The following is a 20,974-nucleotide window of genomic DNA, read 5'->3' as shown; positions in this document are numbered from 1 at the left end:
AAAAGCTCTCAGGCACAGAGGATGAGCAGTCAGCCCATCCTTATCACAGCCTCCTGACTCTGAGGCTCAGAGGTGTGAATGAAAGCAGCAGAGAACTTACTGCCTGGAGCAGCAGAGGGACCTTGGTGTTGGGGAGCAGCTTTTGGTCATTTTCCAGCAGGGTGTTGAGTGGAACTCCAAAGAGTCTTTTCTCTGCAACAGAAACAACAGTTCCAAGTCTGTATCACCTCTAAAACAGGGGTAAGAGGTCTATCCCCTGCTGCAGGCTGAGATGGCACTTTTATAAGCACAGATACTGGAGAAGGAGAGGAATAGTTAGACAGAACAAGTGCAACCAGACATGAATGTGGTTCTGGGTCTTGATGTCATGATCCACTGACTTCCAGGAAATATCCTCACCAAGGAAAACACCCCTGTCAGTCACAAGGATTCTTATCAAAGACCCTCTGTTCTAACATTTGAAACACAAACTTATGAGAAAATGAATGTAAAAAAAAATAAAGCACAGAAAAGAGCAGAAAAAAAATACAACTAACCTGTTGTTTTCAGTTTTGCTGCTTTGTTTCTCTTCAGCTCAAAGCCCAGGATATCACAGAGAGCTGTTAGTTCAATCAGGGCCAGTGTGGGGATCTTCTTCATGTCCTGAGTTGACAGATCTCCAATCCTGGTCACTCCTAGTCTGCCTTTAGGAATCTTAAATCTCTAAGGGAAACACATGCAAGAGGTTCAGCTCAAGTTATCTAATCCCAGTAGTGAGCAACTTTTGCTGTATGTGACATTTTTTATCATAACCAGACATCTGTTCTTCCATCTTCATATGCCCCAAACTACTCCTACTCAACCACCAGTTTAATAAATATTTTCCCTTTTCAATAATCAAACTGAAGATCCCAGTTTATCTAAGTTAAAGACAGCCTGATACCCAATCTAAACTATTTGACCATTGCAAGGTTTCCACTACAATTGTGGAGAAGAAAACTGTCACAACTGAGAATAAGAAAGACCAGTGGTTAAGAATTTTTCAGTGGAAACGACCAAAATCTATATTAAAATAGCTAGTTTCCTACATAAACCTTACTTCTTTTGACCCTCCACTACACAATGTCTATCCTTGCCCAATGCTGAAAAAACAACAGCATTACCTTCCCAAAAACACCTGCCTAACACAAACCCATCACAGCACTGACTGGAGAGGATGTTTCCAAGAGCTGATCATAGCATCAAAATGTCTTGGGCCCTCTTGATAAGAAGAAACTAATAAGTTCTAACAAGAGAAATTCCTTCAGTGCTTACAGTTAGGGCATTTCCATCCTTTAACTTCCTGGATTCAGACAGGAATGATCCCTTGAGCAGGACAGCTGCTTGCTCTGAGTAGGCAACATCCATGTTGAACACCTCCTCCTTTCCAGGATTCCTAACTGTGCAGGAATACTCCTGGGTTTCTGCTGCAGAGGAGAAATGGTCTTGAATTTTTGCAAGCCAGGAGGAGGGAGCTAAGAAAGTAAATGTGCTAAAAAAGCAGTTTGAGATAGATTTGGTACCATTGTTTTTAGAAAATCCTGCAGTAACACATGAAAATTGTTTCCCCATGGCACAGACTGATCAATAGGGTGAGATTCTTCAGAGGATGGGTGGCCAGGCATTGGAACAGGCTGCCAAGGGAACTGGTGGAATCACCATCCCTGGAAGTGTTCAAAAATACAGCTGTGGCACCTGGGGACAGGGTTTAGTAGTGAACGCAGTGGTGGCTGGGTTAGTGGCTGGACTTGATGATTTTAGAAATCTTTCCCAAATTTAATGATTCTGTGATTAGCATGAAGTCATGATGGCTACAGTCACCAGATCACTGGTAAGACACAACAGCCTTAAATTAAAGGCTACACCTGTGGCTAAACTTCTCTTTACACAACTGCACATGGCCATTCATAAGATTTTACCGTATGATCTTTACTAGACAGATTTTACTTTCATCTTCCAATTGCTTTATCAAAAAGTTACAATTATTAGTTTGAGCAATTCTAACACTAGAGCCTGGAAAAGTTTATTAATCCAGAGGTGTGAATAACCATGTAAAACCCCCCAAAGCTCAACACAAACAAGGTCAACGTTTCAGAACTTGTACATACTTATATATATGTGTGTATGTGGCTTTCCTTCTAGTTCCAGCCCTATTTCAGATCCTACTCCCCATCCAGTCCTACTCTGCATTTAAAAACTTCCTCCTTACTTCTCTGGGTATTTGAAGTCCGTAGATTGTGCCACAATGGATCTGGGCTGGGCTCCTCTTTCTCTGCTACTTTCTCCTGAAAAATAGGAAGGAAGTTGTTTTAGGCACAACCAAAAGAGCAGAACTGCAGGAAAACAGCTGAAAAGCCAATGGTTATTAATTCTCTAGCAAGAAAATTAAAAACAAAAATCTAAACAAACCAACCAAACCTTCCAAAAGGGCAGTGCTAGTCTTTCCCCAGAATTTCCATCTGTACAAGGTCAGCTTATCAGAACTGAATTTGGGAGTGGTGATTTCTGGTTTTGGTTAGTGGTGATTTAACATGTCACTGGAGCAAAGACAACACAAGAGGGCTCCAAAAGATGCCAGAGCTCCCCCAGGCTGCCGTGCTGCAGGCACTGCACAGCAACATTCCAGGCAGGAATGTTATTCCAGCCTAGGAAGGCTGTGGATCTGTAGTTCTGCAATAACTTCCCAATATTTCAGCCAGGATTTCTCCACTCTCAACCTCCTTTGAGCTCAAGAGACAAAGCCACAACAGCAGCCCTAGACCCAGAAAGCCAAGCCAGATCCCATAAGGCAAGAAGCTCCTTGAGGAGATCCCAGTAAAGCCAACAAACCTCCGAGCTGGCCACTCCGAAGATGTCGCGGACGTCGCGCACGGGGTGCTTGTTCTTCCTGCGGCGGGAGCGCGAGTAGGTGTCCAGCCGGCGCTGCACGGCTGCTGCCTGTGTCCTGGTCAGCGTGGACAGCAGCACCAGGTTGTCCTTGTCCGAGCCTGGGTCTCCCAGGAGGTCAGCCAGCCCTGCGTCCTGCAGCCACTCGGCCTCGGCTTCTCCCTCTGCCAAGGAGGGTGGGAGAAGGCAGAGTGAGCAGAGAGCAGAAATTTGGGTGCTTGCAATGCTTCAGAGGCACAAAAACAGGAGCCTGAGCCATTCCCTTTGTGGGGTGGCAATGGGACACCAGTCCCATTGATGGGGAAGGAGCTGCAGTTTGCTAGGAAGCCATGGCTGTTCTCAAAATCTCAGCCCTATTCCCAAGAGCCCAGCTGGGTGTCAGGATGACACAGAGGACACACAGTGCTTTGGGCAGGTGTAGCTGCCCATACTGATCTTACTGCTCAGCTCAGGTGAGGAAAAAGGAGAAGAAAAAGCTGTGCAGGTAGAGATATTGCCAGGAACACAGGCTCCCAGAGAAGCTGGGCAGAAGAGGGCACAAGTGTGACTCTGGATGGTATTTGGACAAGGGTTGTGACAGGATATGGAAGGAAAGTCTGGTAGACTGGAAAAATCTGCCTTTCCCTGGACTGCCTGTGCAAAGGGGAGATCTGGCAGCAGCCCACAGCCACCCCAGAAGGAATGGCAGTGCTTCCCTGGATCCCACCTGATCTTTCAACAGCTTTGGGAATGGACAGAAGGTCTGTGAGAAGCTACAGAACACAACACTGCAGATTTGGCTTTTGTACTTTTACACATTACTTGATTGCTTCTTTTACTTTTTATTTATCTATATGCATGCCTAGGTATGAACATTTTTTCTTCTAAACATCCAGATCTTGATCTGGTATGTTCCAAATGTATTTTACCTAATATATTTGCTGAACTATTTGTTTGCATCATCCCTATACTTTAAATTTTTAAGTGGATTGGTATCCATACACTCAACTAAAGCAAAAACGTTATTTTTACTCTGTGCATTCCTTTTATGTCTGGGCCTATTCAAAGTATCACTAAAATTAAAGACCATTGCAGCTCCAGAAGGAAGTGGAAGAAGCCTGGAGAGAGTAAAGCAGAATTACTCAAACAAGCTCAATTCCACTTCATTCTTCAATGTATATAAAGTTGCACTTCAAACACAGAAGACAATTCTTTTCTTATGGGATACACTCATAAGGAAGTGCAAGTGAGAAAGTGCCCTGAGCAAGGCAGCTACTTGAAATTCAAAGATGAAAGAAACAATTTAACAGGTGACTTCAACTTTAACACAGCAAACACCACAGAGCCTTTATCTTTTCAATTCCATCTACAACATTAATTCACTGCAGGCAGCTCCAGTGCTGCCCTGCCAAAGGTTATATTGGGAAAAAGGAAAATCACAACTGGACTGATTGGCACAGAGCAGCTCCTTCCTGTCCTATGCAAACTTCTACCTCCTCAGTTATCACAGCTGCTCAGGCCAAGTTTTGTTATTGCTGCCTCAATAAAAAGCAGCCATGCAGCTCTCCTTGAGAGATAAAACAATTTAATTTTTCTGGAGAAACCTCTGTGTTCATGGAGCTTGCAAACACGTATCGTGACACAGCTAAAATTCAGTCTTCAGAGCACAGTGTTTGTGAGTTTAGGTGTCATAATGAAACAACTTTTTTCATCATCACACAACAAATAGAGCTGAACTTGAGGTCAAATATTTCCCTAAATGAATCTTCTAGAAAATAGTCTGTTTTTCCTACATGGTCTCAAGTTTTGGTCTTTTCCCATGTCTGGTTTGCAGAAGTTAACAGGTAACAGCATCCCCTGGGCACAGCCAGTGCTGGTCCCACTCACAGCTCCTCACCAAACACCTCCTGCTCCTACATCCGTGCTTTTACAGCAGAACAACACACAAAAAAGCCTCTGCTTTATTTTGCCTTTGGGAACTAAAGGAAGTGAAGTGTATTGCTTGCAAATTTTGAAAATAGCCAATTCCAGTCATAACAGGAAACTAATGTTATACACAATACCAAACTGCAGCCTCTCCATCGGACATCCGTGTGAGCCTGCTGCCCCACCTGATGCCAAAGCACCAGCTTGTGATTCCTCTGTTTACTATTTTGGCCCACTTATGTTTGCCAGTGACACAAAAGGAAACCAGCAAAATAGGTTATTTATGGGGAAAAGGGAAAAATGGCAGGGAAACAGATCAGAATGGAGAGATCCATAGAAGCTGAGCTGCAGGTTTAAGCTGGGAAGGCTGCTGAGATTTGCCTTGTGAGGGCCAGAAAAACAGCATTTCAGGAGGGCACAATTAGGAATGATTTTGCAAAACTGAAGAACACCAACTCCAAAAACTTGCTTGAAACATAACGTAGTCAAAAATAGCATTCATAATAAAGTCTTCACTTCCCAAATATTTAAAAGACAGCTACAGCATCCTATGATGTTAGACTAAACATTAAGCACGACTTCCTATCTGGCTTTTGAAGGTGCAGGATCACACTTTGCAGACAGTCCTCAGCCATGGTTACATGCTGTAAGGACACAAACAGGTACTTTAGTGGCAGAGTGCCTGTGTCCCCTGCTGGCAAGGACAGCAAGGACAGGACAGCATTGCATTTCAGGAAAAAGCTCCTTCCTGCTCCCACCAGCTATTAACAAGGCCACGAGCACCACCAGGATCTCTCAGCTGCCCCAGGTCTGCAGTTCACACTGCCAGCAGGTCACAAGCAGCTTCCCAGGGCACAACCCTCACCCAAGGCTTGCACAGGAGCCCAGTGCTCCCAAGTGGCTCAGCATTTTTGCAATGCTTTATCTCCACACAGCCTCCCTGCTGTCCCTGTGCTGTGGTTATCTCCAGCCATCTCCCAGGCTGCCTCCAGACAGAGCTGAGAGCTGTTGCCCTGATGCAGAGGTGTCAAAGCCAAACCCTGCACACCATCCAAAGCTCCCCCGTGCCACCAACACTCCCAGCACAAGGTTTATTTGCCTAAGCTCCTCCAGAGAAAGCACCAGGAGCCCAAGCCTGTCCCACCTCCTTCCCCAGCCTGCTGGGAAGGCTTTGCTACTTGGAGCATCATTTCAAGTCTGTCTGGTTTCAATGACCAATTAAGTACTCAGCTCCTGCCTGCTAGATTAATCTACAGCATTAAAAGACACTTTTCCTGGTGTCCCAGCTTACACACAGTAATCAAATCACCTCCAGCATATCAGTCTTTAGGATATCCCAGACAGCCTTTCATCTCATGGCATGGTCTCTTTTCTAAAGTCTCCTTCCTGGTGCACTTGTTTTCTGAGTCACTTTGCATCTCTTCCAGTTCTAAAAATCAAACTCACGTCCTTTATACAGGGACATTAACAGCAGCCCTTCATGTTTACCATGCTTACCATGTCTTTCTGATTATGGCAGACAGGGATGATGATGATGATCTTCCCACCCTGCCTTCCACGGTGCCCAGGAGAGCTGCTGACCCTCCCTAAGCACAGCAGCACACCAGGACTGTCACACAAACATTTCCCAAGGACAGATCATTCTCAATATCAGCAGCACAGCAGCAGGACAGGCTGCAAACCTGTACGATGGGGAGGTACAGCAAACTACCTCGTGTTCTTCAAAATGGAGCCAGGAGAGGTGTGATCCCCATCTGTGGGGTCACTGGGTGTTTATTGCCACTTATCACCCCCCAACAGCCCAAGATGTTGTACTTCCCATGCCAAAAGGGGCTGCTTATCAGGAACTGGAGCAACAGGACAAGGGGTAATGGATTCACACTGGAAGAGGGGAAATTTAGGTTAGATACTAGGAAGAAATCCTTCCCTGTGAGGGTGGGCAGGCCCTGGCACAGGGTGCTCAGAGAAGCTGTGGCTGCTCCATCCCTGGCAGTGTCCAAAGCCAGGTTGGACAGGGCTTGGAGCAACCTGGGATAGTGGAAGGTGTCCCAGCCATGGCAGGGGTTAGAAATGGATGAGTTTTAGGGCTCTTTCCAAACCAAGCCATTCTGTGATTCTTTGATTTGGTAGAAGGGAAATGAATTCCAAAAGTTTTGAAATAATTGGCCCAGGTTCCAGGCATCCCAAAACACTGGATAACCTCAGCGCTACAGAGAGTGTATCAGAAACACCCCATGTGTATTTCTTCCAAAGAAAGAAAAAAAAAGATGTGCAGGAAAAACCCTGTGTGGGTGGACTCAAGGCTTTCTGGATGTTTATTGTGGTTTGTACAACAGTGAATTAGAGAGGGAGCAGTCTGCTTTCCACTGAAGCAGCTCCCATAAAAGCCACCATGATGAATCTCAGAACCACGTAGCAAACAAGGCTTCCCAAACTTATTAACAGCCCCTGCTCTCACAGGGTGTTCACTACACACCACCTGGCTGAGAGTGAGAGCTCCACACTGAGTAGGGCTGCTTGAAAAGCCTGGAGCCTTGGACATGCTCCTGTGAGTGACCTTTGGAGTCAGCTTTGCTTCAGAAGCCGAAACCAGGCCAGACCAGCCCTCCCCTTCTGCAGGGCATTATCCACCACCCAATTAAAATAGTATCTCTATCTCTGATTGACTGATAATACTCTAACCATACTCCAACAGGCTTCTGAATCATTCAGGTGCATAAGTAAATCTTCTGTTTCAGACGTTCACATTCCTCTCCTCACTCCCAACATTTTTGGCAACCTACCCTCCTGTGTTTTGACATCTGCAAGGCTGCATTCCTCCTGCTCAGCTTCAGCGCTCTGTTTAATGTTCTCTACTTCCAGCCAAAAACTGTCCATTGACAAGTTGTCCAAAGCCTCTACCCTGGAATTCGTGCTCTCTGACACCGAGGATGCCAAAGGACTCTTCGGAGGAAGCTGGTTCATTTTCCAAGGGCAATTCCTGGCGCTGAGAGAGGAAGAGATAAGGAGAGAGAGGTTAAGATACACGTATTACATACGGCATTCACGTCCAGCCGTCACTGATTAATGACTGCAGCAAAGCCAAACAGAGGCAAGTGCTGAACTTCCTTTGCTTGGTGTTTAGCAACACAGACAAGGCTGGGACTAAATCCCCTGGAGAATGGGGAAAAATGCTGTCCAAACATGTGAGAGGACACAGGATCAACAGAGTCTTTTCAGTGCTGTCCCTCCAGTGACCTCCAACACACCACCTACAGCCCCACACTGGTTCCAAGGTTTCCCTGCAAGTTTGCACAGACACCCTGAGCATTCACAGCCACCCAGGATGTCCCCAGCTCAGTGCACGTGTGCTCTGAAGGTCTGGCACAGGCAGGAGGCTGGCAGCTGCCAGCACAGCAACCCCAACCCAGTAGGTTTGTGCTCCCTGTGCAAAAACCAGCACAGCTCCTTCTCCTGTGCTTCAGCTCATGCAACAAACAACTCACAGGGCTGAGGGCCCCTTTCCCTGCCCAGACCAGATTTTTCAGCTGTGAAACACGAGGTGTCCTGGGAAACCCAAGCATATGGAGGTTTCTTACCACCCTGCTGATTCACTCATGCACGGCCAAAGTCCCAGACTGGCCTTGCTCAGCTTTCAACCCCTGTGCTGTGAGGTTCTCATCACTCCATAAAGTAGGATAAAACTCTCCTCAAATGAGTTATAATTGTCTTCAAAGAGTTCCAAGCCATTTAAACCCTGCTGTACATCTTTTTCAAAGACTTACCAAAAAAATGGGATGAGTGGAACATACTTGTGAGAGCACCTCAATGGTTCCACTTATGAATACAAAATTAAAGAGATGGAATATTACTCTAACTGTGGGTGGTTCAAGAAACACCCATGAACAGCCACCACTGCCAAACACAGGCCAAAATTCCTTTCTAGTTTCATTAAAAAAGAAAAAAAATATCAAGTCTAAGTCTTACACCTTGAAAACCATGACAACAAAACACCCACAAAATACAATTTAGCCTCCTAGCTCTAGGAGCCAAAAGTTATAGATGGCAAAATATCTGGAAAGTTTTAGCCCCTTTCATTCCGGAGAGTCATTATTAGCAGTTCTGGCACTAACTTGCTACAGTTATGAGAAGCATTTCAAGCCATAAAGGGCTAAATCTGGAGATGTGACAATGAAGAGACACATGTGGTTGGCCATTCTGCACCTGTATTTACACACGTGCATGCACATCACACTCACACCTTACCCTAACACACACAGCCAGCCCCTCTCCTCTGGAGGCCAGGACTGAAGCAATAACCATCATTCCAAGAACATCTGGAGACAACCAGTGTTGAGAACAAGAATAAAAAAGGTGGTTTGTTTGTTTGTTTTATAGAAGCACAAAAGCGAAAGACTGAATTGAGCTATTCTGCCACCCAGAAGGCAAGGACAGAGGTGATCTGCTTGTTCAGTCCCATCCTCATTTTCCTATTTCTGCATATCAGTTTGCATATCTGCAAATAATAGTTAAGATGATGATTTATAGCCTGGTGGAACACTTAAATAATCAAAGATTTTTTTTTTTACCTGTACAGTTCGTGTCCAACTCTCTCAGTTCCATTGCAGCTACCATCCCAAATTATTACCTCTCTTTTCAACTTTTTACTTCTATCTTTACCCATGAAGAGTTAAAAATTTAGATTGCATCACTCACATGAACTCTTCGTCTTTAGTACTCCTCTCCATTTTCTCCCATTTGCTGACAGCCACCTCATAAGATTAGATTTAAACAAAGACCCCTTGCTAGCATCAAAAAAAGACTGTTCAATACCATGGCATGATATCTCAGTAGGATTCTGTTATGAACGAGGCAACAGAACTCATCATTTGCAACACAAATCCAAGAGGAAGGAAGTATTCAGATTATTTTGAGTGAGTTGGTTTTGGCCATACCAGGAACACTGACAGACAAACTTGCATTGAAGAACAATCTTACAAGCTCTCCTAATTGCTCTACTACAGGCTTTCAGCAGGCACAAAACAGCTCTTCTTGCCCTTAATTACTGTCCTATACTCCTGTGGGATCCAGGTTATATAAATTAAAGCAGCTCTGAAATGCACCTTTCCTCTGTGCTCAGCTGGATTTAGAGCTGGCTCACATAACACCCCAGAAATCTCCACGGATCAACACCAAGAGAGAATTTAGGTTTGCAGCTCCAGCAGAACCTGTCCCAGACCTGACCAGCAGCTTGCACCCAGCAAATGTGCTCTGTGACAATCTCTTCCCCATGCCTGTCTGGAAAAAACAACACAATTTTAAGCCAACATAAATAAAATCTTCAGCTCTTTCCAAAGGGTGGCTCTCGACTTAGATCTTCAGCATGACTTACGCAGATACCAGGCTCTGAATGCCAGTTTCAGTGTAGGAGATATTTCTCCAAGAGGAGTATTATTTAAGAAAAGCATTAGGGCATATTCTTGGTGCACACCTGGCAGGGGTCACAATATCCTCTCAGCCCAGGTTCCAGGCCATGGCTTTGCCAGTGCTGATTTTATCTACCTTCAGTCCACATCAAGACTCTTGCACAGAGCTCTGGTGCAAGGGCAGTTTTGCCAGACAGCAGGCAAGTGCTGCAGCCATCTCACTCTGACTCGTGCTTCCACACCACCCACAGTCACTTTGCTGCCTTCCACAGCTGGAAATACAGATGTTCTCACACTGCTTGCACCAAAAGCCCACCAGTCACACTATAAACCTGCTCTAGGAAAGCCATATTTGAACTAGTTGTGTGTCTAACTAAAGCTATCCCAGCTTTTTTCCCCTCAACTGGCCATTTACTGATGCACTAGCCCTGATTTCTCTGAGTTGCAGGGTGCTGATGTCACACAGCAGCTCTACAGAGCAGCAGCAGGACACAAAACCCAGCTCTGCAAGTGCTAAACTAGAGCTGTTCCTCCTGTCTCAGAGGACAACATAAAAATCAGGCCTTAACATTTAGAAAACATTTTATTTTCTGGTCCAAGTTTCTAATTTTTTTCTTGAACTCAGGGCTTTGCAGATCCAGCTGCCCAGGTGGAAGGCTAATTTTAGATTCAGTGCACCTAAAAGATTGTTCTTCCTCATTGCATTCCCGAGTCAAGTGGAGGGCAGCCTGTGACGTGTCAGCGTAGCAACAGTTGAGATTGAAAGCTGAGATTGTTGGCTTAAAATGTTAATGGCTCAGTGCAACTGGGCAAAGAGTAGGTGGAATAATCAACTTCACTGCACTGACAACGTGACAAAAAGCATCAGATTGTGAAGCTTTAAAAATTAACCCGACGAAAAGGAGACTGGCAGAAAGATCTTGTTAAGGACAACCATAAAGGAAGGGCTCTGGGGAAAGAGCAAGCATCTCAACCCAGCCTTGTTTAAGAGCACAGCCAGTTTTAGTGAGGCTCCAGATTCACCTGACACCTTCAGTCTGAGCCTGACTTCACAGTGTAATAACACAGCCATGAGAAATGAGACTGGCACGGACCTTATACAGTTACTTTTCTTATTATTTCTTCTCTGTGTCCCCTCTGTGTGGATCCCTGGAAGCCCTGCATGCCTGGCTGGATGATGGGGGCTCACTGATCCTGGCTGGAAAAGGCAATCTCAGAGTCGTTTTTGATCTGTTCTTAGATACTGTCAACACACTGCAAATATATTGCAAACGCTCGTGTAATTCTTCACCCTCTTGAATACCAAAATACAATAAACAGTGTTGCTATGTTCACTCCAGGCTTGAATCACTCCCACGAGAGAGATTCTCACAGGAGCTGGAGCTGCCTGGGCTACTTTCCTGCTTGCTCAACATCCCTCCCTCATTGAAATACCTCTCCAGCAGATGAATAAATAAAAAGGTTCCTTCTCAAGCATTTCAAACAAACCAGGAGGCAACAAGTGCAAGCCAAGAAAATGGAATTCCTTTAAGACTGCTTCCAGAAAAACTAAGATGAGAAAAAGGCAAGAAGAACAGAAGAATTCAGGCAGACAAGGCAGTCCTGCCCCACAAGCAGTCTTTAAAGACATTTCCAAAGATCTGGAGTGAGCACAAAGGGACAGAGGCAACAAAGAGACAGACGGAAAGTCTGAATGAACCTCAAGAGCAAGTTTGGAGCAGCAAACCAAGTCACAGCATCATTCATAACAATCCAGACCGTGAGCATGAAACACAAGCATCTTGAAAGGAAAAAAAAAAAAAAAAAAAAAAGAGATTAGTCTATCAGCTGGTTGAAGTACTTGGACAGATAAAGACACTTAGAGAACAAAACTACATTAATGTCACACCACACACATCTTATCTGCTTTCAATTTACTCCAACTTCAAAAACAACTGATGAGTGCAAAAGCACAAAGTTAAAAGAAACTACATAAAATTTCCATGCAGGAAAAAAGCTCTTCTCGAATTGCTTCTGGGTCTTTACCCTTAGCAAGCCATTTAAACCTAAACGATGAAATGTATAGTTAAATCTGAAGAGAAAGAATCACCAAAACATCAGCCCATCACAATTCATATATTTTCTTGTGTAAAATCATGTAGTGGGATAAAGGCATCCAGAAATAACAGACAGTACTTGAAAAACTGAGAAAATCCTGAAGCACTAAGGCACACACACACACATATATATATACAGTTTATATATATTTATATAAAGGGTTTTTTTGGGTTTTTTACATAGATATAGCTATAGATATTATGCTTAATGGAGGGTTAATCCTCTGTCTTTCAAAGTTATCAACGCAAATATAAGAACAGGTTCCTGCATGGAAGTAGTCAATCTACTCATTATCAAAACTTTACATGAAATCAACATGATCAGCTACTGCATTCAGACACACAGAACTACACAAAACTCTCTTCCCAGCACAGAAAGAAAAGTTATGCAGGAGATGCCTCATGAGCAAAAATTCCACAAGTTTTCTACCAAAGGTGTGGACCAGTAGAAAGTCCTACAGCAAGTCATTCAATCCTGGATTACTTACCCTTCCAATCACCCAAATTTTGTGCACAAACACCACTAGCAATTCTTCCCTTCTCCCCACACCAGTACACAGAAAAGAACTACTAAAGCTCACTCTTAGGAGAAAATGGAAAGCACATGGCTGGTTCAGATTCCTCAGACCAGGCCATAAAAGCAAAGAGAGACTAATTATCAAATTACTGCGGTGGCAATGAGCAGCAACTTACCCAACAGATTCTTACCAGGCTTTCCTTTCCCTGGCCTTACTCAACCAAGGCAGCTAAAGAGCCAGGATTGAAGCCATCTTAGCAGCAGTCTGCCACTGCTGACATACATCTGCACATCTCATGGTCAGAGCTTTGCTCACATACTCAGGAGTTTCACTGAGACCATCCCCTCAGTTTGCACTGAGAGGTCACAGTGCCTTTAGCCCAGACTATTTTATCCAGCACTGCTGCCAACCACCTCTCATGTTCCTATTAAGGCATTTTATCAAGGACTTTACACATGTAGGATGGCACAGTTGAAGGTCTGAACCTACAGCACCAGCGAGAATAGCTAAGATGTCACTGCCACAATTTGCTAATAAGATTACAGCTTGTTTTCAGTAACACAGCAATCAGCTCATCAAGACCTTCCATTATGCAAGCAGCTCGGGGAGCAGCGTCATTTCAGGTTGTTTGGAAGAAGCCTGTTCTGCAAGTGATAAAGAGGACGTGCCAGATCGTGCTCTGTGTGTGCAGTAATTCCCACCAGCTCCAGCTTTCCCTCAGCCCAGCAGTGAGGAGACAACCTCACCTCTTGTCCTGGCATCCCCGGTGGCACCAGGAAAAGCAAACAGCAATCCTTGGCCCAGGGCTGTGTGGAGTGAAAGACGTGAATCGTGATGTTTGTGTGTATCACCCTGCTGCAGCTTAGCACCTCCAATATTTTCTGGGCTGGACACCAACTCCAGAGGGTGGAGAGGCCCTGGCACAGGTTTTCCAGAGAAGCTATGGATGTCTCATCCCTGGAAGTGTTCAAGGTTGGGTTGGACAGGTCTTGGAGCAACCTCACCTGATAATGGGCATCCCTTCCCATGGGATGAGAATTCCCAATCAGTTTGAAACTTTATGATCTTTGAGATCCCTTCCAACCCAAACCATTCTATGCTACCTCCACAACAGCGCTGGATCTTTTATCTAAAGCACAGCTTGTAATTGATCCAACAAATAAGTGTCTCCATTGAAGTATTTAAGGGCAAAGAAACTCCATCTCAACTTCTTTGTCTCAGGCCTTCATCTGGAATAGATTTGTCTCTACTCTGCCTAGTAAGGGGCTGAATAAGCAAGGAATAAGGAATAGGGAAAGTTGCCTTTAATTGCAGATCTGCCTGAAGGCATCTCAGACTGAAACTCAGAGCAGAACAAACACAGGATTGATAACCCCATGCAGATATAGTCAAATTAAAAATATTCAAAGCTGTGTTTAGCTTAGACTATTAGCTGGGTATCTGTCCCATTATGCTAAGGTTTGTTTTGGCCTCAGCAGACACCACCAACCTCTCTGAGCATGGTTCTGTGTTTGACTCGTCCCACTGCAGACCAGCCCGTTGTTCACTTTCCCTGCATGAGCAGGGTAAGCCAAACAGGAAAGGGCTTCCATCCAAAGGGAAATCCTGCTGGGAGAAAAGGGTACCTGGCCAAAACAAATCTTCAGTACTACTGGGATCTTTAGTGCCATTGTGAATTGATAAAGCTGATCTACAGGATGATTAGATGACAATCATTAATTAAAAGGTGACATTCCTAACCCTATTTCCATCCTCTGAATCCATGGTCGTCTAAACACACAAGCAGTTTTGTCCATCCAGTTCCCACAAGGATCTGGTCTACCATTCAAATTCCACTTATTTGTATGGCACCAGGATCCCAAACCCCTCAGCCCAGCTGGCATAGGGCTACAAACCCCACAGGGCTGCTGGGATGGGGCTACAAACCCCACAGGGCTGCTGGGATGGGGCTACAAACCCCACAGGGCTGCTGGGATGGGGCTACAAACCCCACAGGGCAAGAGCTTCCACATCTTGTTCTTACCCACTCCTCCCTCCTCCATGCAGAAGCTGCCCTGGGCTGAGCCTGTGCACAGGATTGCCATGAAGAGAGCAGCAGGCAGGGAATCACTGCCCTTCGGTGACTCTGCTGTCACAGCCCCGAGCACACAGTGCCAGGGGTTTTGCCGAGGCCAGAATGAGTCAGTACCTCCCAGTCACTAAACACATCCTCCAAACACGCTACCGTTACATCAGCTGAGGCACCTTCACTGTACTGCCATCACTGCTGGGACTTCAGGCAAGATGCTCAGCCTGTGCTCACCTCAGACACTCAGCTGAGGGACAAAGGGCTGAGGGACCTCTTGGCTTCCTGAGGAAAGGCTGCCAGTGTGTTTGAATCCACTATAAAAAGGCTGTGAACTTATCTCTTGCATGATCATTTATCAATGTAAAGGCTTTTTACTACAGCAGGTTCACACATACTGACTACTTGTCCTACAATTTCATAAACGTTGAACCTGGAGTAAATAAGGGTGGTAGAAATCATCCTTATTTCTTCTTGTAGCCCATTCCACCAGCTGTACCTGCTTTAGAGCACAGAATGAGTAACAGCAAGTTGCTGCTCAGCTGCATGACAACAGCCCAGAGATGCTGGGGAGGTCACAGGAGTGACTTGCTGAGCTGCACAAGGGAAGGAGGAGAGGAGAGCTGTGCTGGAATCCATCTCTGCTTCACTCACGAGAGCTGTAGCAGGAAGGCAGGGAGGAGTCATAAGCTCATTGTGTGGATTTCTCAGGGCAGAGTTATTGCACTGAGCACAAGGTGCTTAGCTGTTACCCTGCTGTGAAAAGCCCTTGGTTGGTATTTATAACTAAGTCTGTCACTGGAGTGTCACCAGCCAGCCCAGGGCCACCAGTTCTGCCCATGAGCCACCTCAGGGACCACGAGCTTTCCAACACCCAGAGAGGAACAGGAGGGAGGCAGAGCTGGCTCAGCAGTGGCTTTTCCTCAGTGTTGTTTTGGAGCCATGGCACCACCACCAGCCCCATGCAAGCCAGTAGGGATCTAACTGGGAGCTCAGTGAGCATGTCAGAGCTGCTGATCAGAAATAAACAGTGATTAGAGCCAATTAATTAGAAGCCCAGACTGCCATGTCCTTGCCCTATTGTACACGTAGGTTTTAGGTCAATCCTAGGAAAAAGGCTTAGTTACACATAAACACATGGGACACATCTCACCTGTGGTGAGTCCTGAGTGAGCAAGTGGGAAGTTCACTTGGCTGGAGTTCAAGGTTTTGGGCAAAGCTGGTGAGCAAGTTTGAGGTTCCTGCTGCAGCACCTCTCCAGAGCTGACCACAGAGGTGTTCTGGCACCAGCACAGACACTGGAACTCAACTAACTCGTTTGGCAAAAGCCTTAAGTTGTTAATAAATAGTTTGATTTTTATCAAAGAAACCCTGCAATACTTCAGGTTTTAATCTCATTCCCTTACACGTGGGTAATTTTAATCTGCCAATATTATTCCTTTGTCAGTCCCCCTATGATTTTTTTTTTTAACAACTTAAATTTTGCCTGGAATCCTCTAAAGATTTCCTGTCTTGCTTTGAACACACAATCTAGTCAAATCAGACTGGGAAAAAATGAGACCTCAGACAAACATATGAAAATGGGAGCTGTGATTAGGAGTAAAATCACTGTCAGTACAATCACACAAAACCAACAGATTCTGATTACTACAGCAAGGAAACATTCCAAAACTCCATGTAACTTTTAAGCTGATGCAAACACACATCAGATGAAGTCTCAAGTCCTGTAAAACCCAGGAAGCACACGAGCAGAATGGTGTTTGTCGAACAAAGCAGTTTAATTTCAGTTCTATCCTCTCCTACTTGCACAATAAATCAGCAGTTCTTACCTCCATACAGACCCACAACCCCCTGAGCAGCCCCCAAACCCCAGGGCAGGTTACCACTGGATCACAAGGAGACATTTCAGCTCCCCAGGTCCCAACTTCCCCAGCTTGCTGCCCTAAACTCAAATATAGAGTGAGCATGAGAAAAAAGAACGGGGATTTTTGTAGGCTTAGTATGAGGAAGAAGAAAGGGGATTTTCACAGGTTTCATTTCGGGATCAAGGCACTCAGAGCACTATTTAAAGAGCATACAACAGCCTGCTCACCTCCACAAATTCACCTCGCCTCCACCTCCCCTGCCCCAGCGCTGCCGTGCCCCATGCCCTGTTTCAGGCAGAAGAGCAGCAGGAATCCCCCCGTGTCCCATGGGAATGCTCGTACCTGCTGAGCAGCTGGGCACAGCTGGCTGCCCGGGCAGGTGTCAGCACCACCCGGGACCTGGGCATCGCACTCCTGCCCATCCTGGAGCCACACGAGCCGCGCTTGTCCATGGCACTCGGCAGCAGGGTGACACTCAGTCCATCCGTGCCTCTCCGCCCGCTGCTGAGCGTCCCGGCTGGGGACAAAGAGCTGCTCCTTGTCACCCGCGAGGTGCAGCCCGGAGCAGCATCATCTCCTCGCTGCCGTGTCCCCCTGCCCCGCAGAGCGACAGCAAACCCAGCCGAGCCCTGGAGGCAGCGGTGCCCGAGGCTGAGCCGCCCACGGGGGACACAGGGCACAGCCGGTGCTCAGGGACAGCAGAAAATAGCGCGGAGCTCTTCCCAAGGCTGCGCTGAGCCTTACGTTAATGTTTAGCAAGCCCGAGCCTCAGCCCACGTGAAAAAGTCACTCCCAAACGCAGCCCCAGGAAGGAGGAGTCAAGCAGCTTATTTGCTCCTTAAAATTGTGCTTCAGGAGAACATCGAGAAAAGCACAAAATATCTGCACGGGGATTTGGGGAGGGTAGAAAAAAAAAAGCCCTGAGTGCCTATTAAAAACGCAATTCAGCATTTCTTGCCATAGTTGAGCAGTGAGTTAACCCCAGCTGGGTGTAAAACACTGATGTTGAAAGAGCAGTGTAAACTCATAACACCCACAGAGAACATTTTGTAAGGTCCAGATTGTTCTTAAAAATCTCGTCAACAAGCAATGCACAGGTGAGAAAAGGGTTAAAGCAATCGGCTTCCCTGTAGCCATTCCTGACAGGTTTTGTTCTTTCCTTGTTATTCTCTCCACAGTGTTTCAGTGACTCTTCTTTCCTCTAACATTTATTATTCATAATCCCGAAGGTAAAGGGATGAGTAATTTATTTAAGTTTTTAGTGAGGGCACACAAAGCTCATCCAGCACAAGTAACAATCCCACACTGTGTTTCCCATATTCCCAGGCAGGCTGGATCTACAGCTCAGCCTGCTGTGCCTCCAACAGCTTAAAGGGCAGCAGCAGCTATTTTAGAGACAATCCCTCATCATAAAATAGCCCATCTTGGTTTTGTTCCTACGAACAGAGCTATTTTTCCACTGCTTTTGCCCAGCTGCTTTCACCCCACCCTGCTGCTGAAGGAATGCTGCCCCAGTGCCCAACATCAGAGCCTGGGGCTGGCACAGGAAAAGTGTTTGGCCTCTTCTAACTCCCCACATTAACTGTGCAGAAATATTCATGGGAATTTCCTCTCTCTTCCTCCTTACCCACAATTCCTGTAAAACTCATTCCTCCACCCATAATTCAAAACTCAGGTTTATCCACATAGCTCCTCCTCCATCCTCCATCAGCTCCAAACCAAGATCAGCCACAGAATGTCCCAGGTTGTGAAGTTCATGTACAACCAAAACCCACAGACCACAGGATTTACAACAGCACGGAACTGTGCACAGGCAGTGTATTACCATAGAATGGTTTGGGTTGGAAGGGACCTTAAAACTCATCCAGTGCTACACCTTCCACTGTCCCATGTTGCTCCAAGCCCTGTCCAACCTGGCCTTGGACACTGCCAGGGATCCAGGGGCAGCCACAGCTTCTCTGGGCACCCTGTGCCAGGGCCTCAGCACCCTCACAGGGAAGAATTTCTTCCTAATATCCAATCATAAAATTTCATCCACTAATAAAGACCATAGGAACACGCAGAAAGCAAATCTAAAGATTTCTCAAGCATTTATGCAGAAATACAGACAATAGTTAGTGCAGAAGTGTCACCACCATGTGTGACCACACACTCTGCTCAGGATGTGAGACAGGGGAGGGGAGAGCAAGGAGGGATGACAATAAAACTGTCTGTGAGAGAGGATGTGGCTACTCTTTGCTTTCTGTTTTTAGAAACTTTGAAAAGTGTTTTTTCTTCCCATGAAGCACCCAGTCTTTCCAAACTACTCCCCCCCACCCCGAGCACACCCTGCCCTGAAACAAGGGCTTGGGTTTCAGGCCATTCATACTCCTGGACATAAAATCACCTCTAACCTGCCAACATTGCACCACAGCCCATAACTATATTTCTTTTGTCCCTCAGTGGTGTTCCTTGTCATTAAATTTCTTTTAATAACTTCAGCAGCCAGCTGCTCATCCTTTTTAATGGGTCAATTTAGAGACAGAGGCTCCCAGACACTCGTACCAGGCAGTTTCATCCTCACAGGTTTCTCATGCAGTGCTAATAACTCAGCCAGGCTTGTTGTTGCACAACTGAGGCAAATTTAAAGCATCCAGATGAAGACAGAATTCTTTAAGAGTACATCAGCTTTGATTACTCACACAAAGAGTACACAAGCAGTGCTGAAAGTTTCTGATCTCTGTGGATAATAACAACTGCACTACAGCCTTTCACGTCTTCACTCCTGTCTGGCCTTCAGTTATTCATGGTATTTGAGAGGAGTAATCAGCAAGTTTATCTCCTAGATTGTGCTTGTGAGAAAAGAGGTGGAGGAATAAAGGCCAGCTGAGTCTGCTTTTTCCAAAACAGTGAATCAGGGTAAATATTCCAACTCTGGTTTCGAGCTCTCCAGCATGTTTCACGCTCCAGGACAGTCTTCCTGGCATCATTAGAGATGAGACAAGCTCACTAGGATGAGATTATGTGGATCACAGGAGCTGAATCTTACTCAAATATGGAGACAAAGAGACATATGATGCTCTCAGCAGCCAATTAGTTCAAATGAATCACGGGAACAGACCCAGCGCAGTTACCGTCACCACTTTAGTGCACAAGTTCTTTCTGAAGGTATCCAACATCCTGCCAAACTGACATGACTTGGCCTGACATTTTCAGTATCAAAAGGAGGTGGAAAAACATCCATCATGCTTTTGGATAGTCAGGAATTTCAGCAGGCTAGAGAGCTAAAGACTGCAGGAACTCTCTGTAGTCTGGGAGAGCTTCCTCTGCATGGTGCCTGACAGAGCTGGGCATCAGAGCCTCCAGGGCAGCTTGAATAAAACATCCCTGGGCTGTATTGCAAGATCTCATGGCAGCATTGCATTTTTCAAGCTTCCCCAAAGTAATTTGTTACCCTGAAAAAGGAATGCAAGTGACACACTGCAGTGTGGAGTGGAAAAACATGGATGTTACCCAAATCCATAACATGCAATTGTTTTGTTCTCCAGCAAGTTTATTTTTAGGATACATAGTATTAGGAAAGCCTGAAAATCATTATCCCCCCTCAATCTCACCACGTAAGAAAATCTTCAAGTAGTATTACCTATCCATCACACAGACCCACTGAGATTAAGAGATTATTCCAGTTTCTGGAGTCACTAAATTGGTGAGATTATCCAAGCCCCAGCTTGTTCCCAGCCTGGCAGGGAGCAGCAGGCAGGCTGTGGCCTGGGGCAGAGTGTGAGCTGCAGTCAGGTCTGGGTAAGGCAGCAGCTCACAGCAGCTGGGCCTGCAACACATCTGGTTCTGCTCTGCCCTGAGCTGGGAGAGAAAACCAGCACCTCTCAGGAAAAGAGCTGCCAAAAAAGAGCCCCAGCAGCACTCAGGCCCTACAAGGTGCTTCCACTCATGACTGTACTGCATGAGGCCAGAGCTAATTTGTCATCCTGCTGGGAGAGATACAGGAATGCCCAGGGAGCTGGGGTATCAAAATATCAATATCCCTAAATATCAGTACCTCCAGTTGCCCACCCTGTTTGATAATGTTGTGGTTTGGGAGAATGAAGGAGGAGGGAGAGATTAAAAAAAAACAAACACATGGTCTTCGGACACAGATGTATATTCAGATAAATGAACTGCAAAGTTGCTTAAACCTAATTACTACTGTAAATGTAATTTAAATCACCCAAAATATTTC

The 20,974-nt window shown here is 45.7% G+C and overlaps 1 protein-coding gene across 3 annotated transcripts in view; it reads right to left on the bottom strand.

Annotated features, from left to right (window-relative positions):
* ARHGAP40 (Rho GTPase activating protein 40) overlaps window positions 1-20,974 on the bottom strand; it is a 37,081-nt gene that overhangs the window by 7,159 nt on the left and 8,948 nt on the right. The window contains exons 1-7 of one of the 3 annotated variants that reach the window (XM_085079672.1): window positions 17,101-17,539; window positions 7,593-7,795; window positions 2,848-3,068; window positions 2,228-2,303; window positions 1,294-1,445; window positions 537-702; window positions 101-192 (exon numbers count right to left, since the gene is read on the bottom strand). In XM_085079672.1, the coding sequence (XP_084935798.1) occupies window positions 101-192; window positions 537-702; window positions 1,294-1,445; window positions 2,228-2,303; window positions 2,848-3,068; window positions 7,593-7,795; window positions 17,101-17,210 (1,020 nt within the window). In that variant the 5' untranslated portion in view covers window positions 17,211-17,539. Of the gene's footprint in view, window positions 1-100; window positions 193-536; window positions 703-1,293; window positions 1,446-2,227; window positions 2,304-2,847; window positions 3,069-7,592; window positions 7,796-17,100; window positions 17,540-20,974 lie in introns of those variants that run through there. The other 2 variants (XM_085079670.1, XM_085079671.1) reach the window with 2 other exon arrangements.

The sequence above is a fragment of the Lichenostomus cassidix genome, chromosome 20 (assembly GCF_008360975.1).
Source record: "Lichenostomus cassidix isolate B80296 chromosome 20, HeHo_3.0, whole genome shotgun sequence".
In the NCBI taxonomy this organism is placed as follows: Eukaryota; Metazoa; Chordata; class Aves; order Passeriformes; family Meliphagidae; genus Lichenostomus; species Lichenostomus cassidix.
Note: the sequence above shows the minus strand (reverse complement) of the source record. Positions and strands in the feature narration are given on the sequence as shown.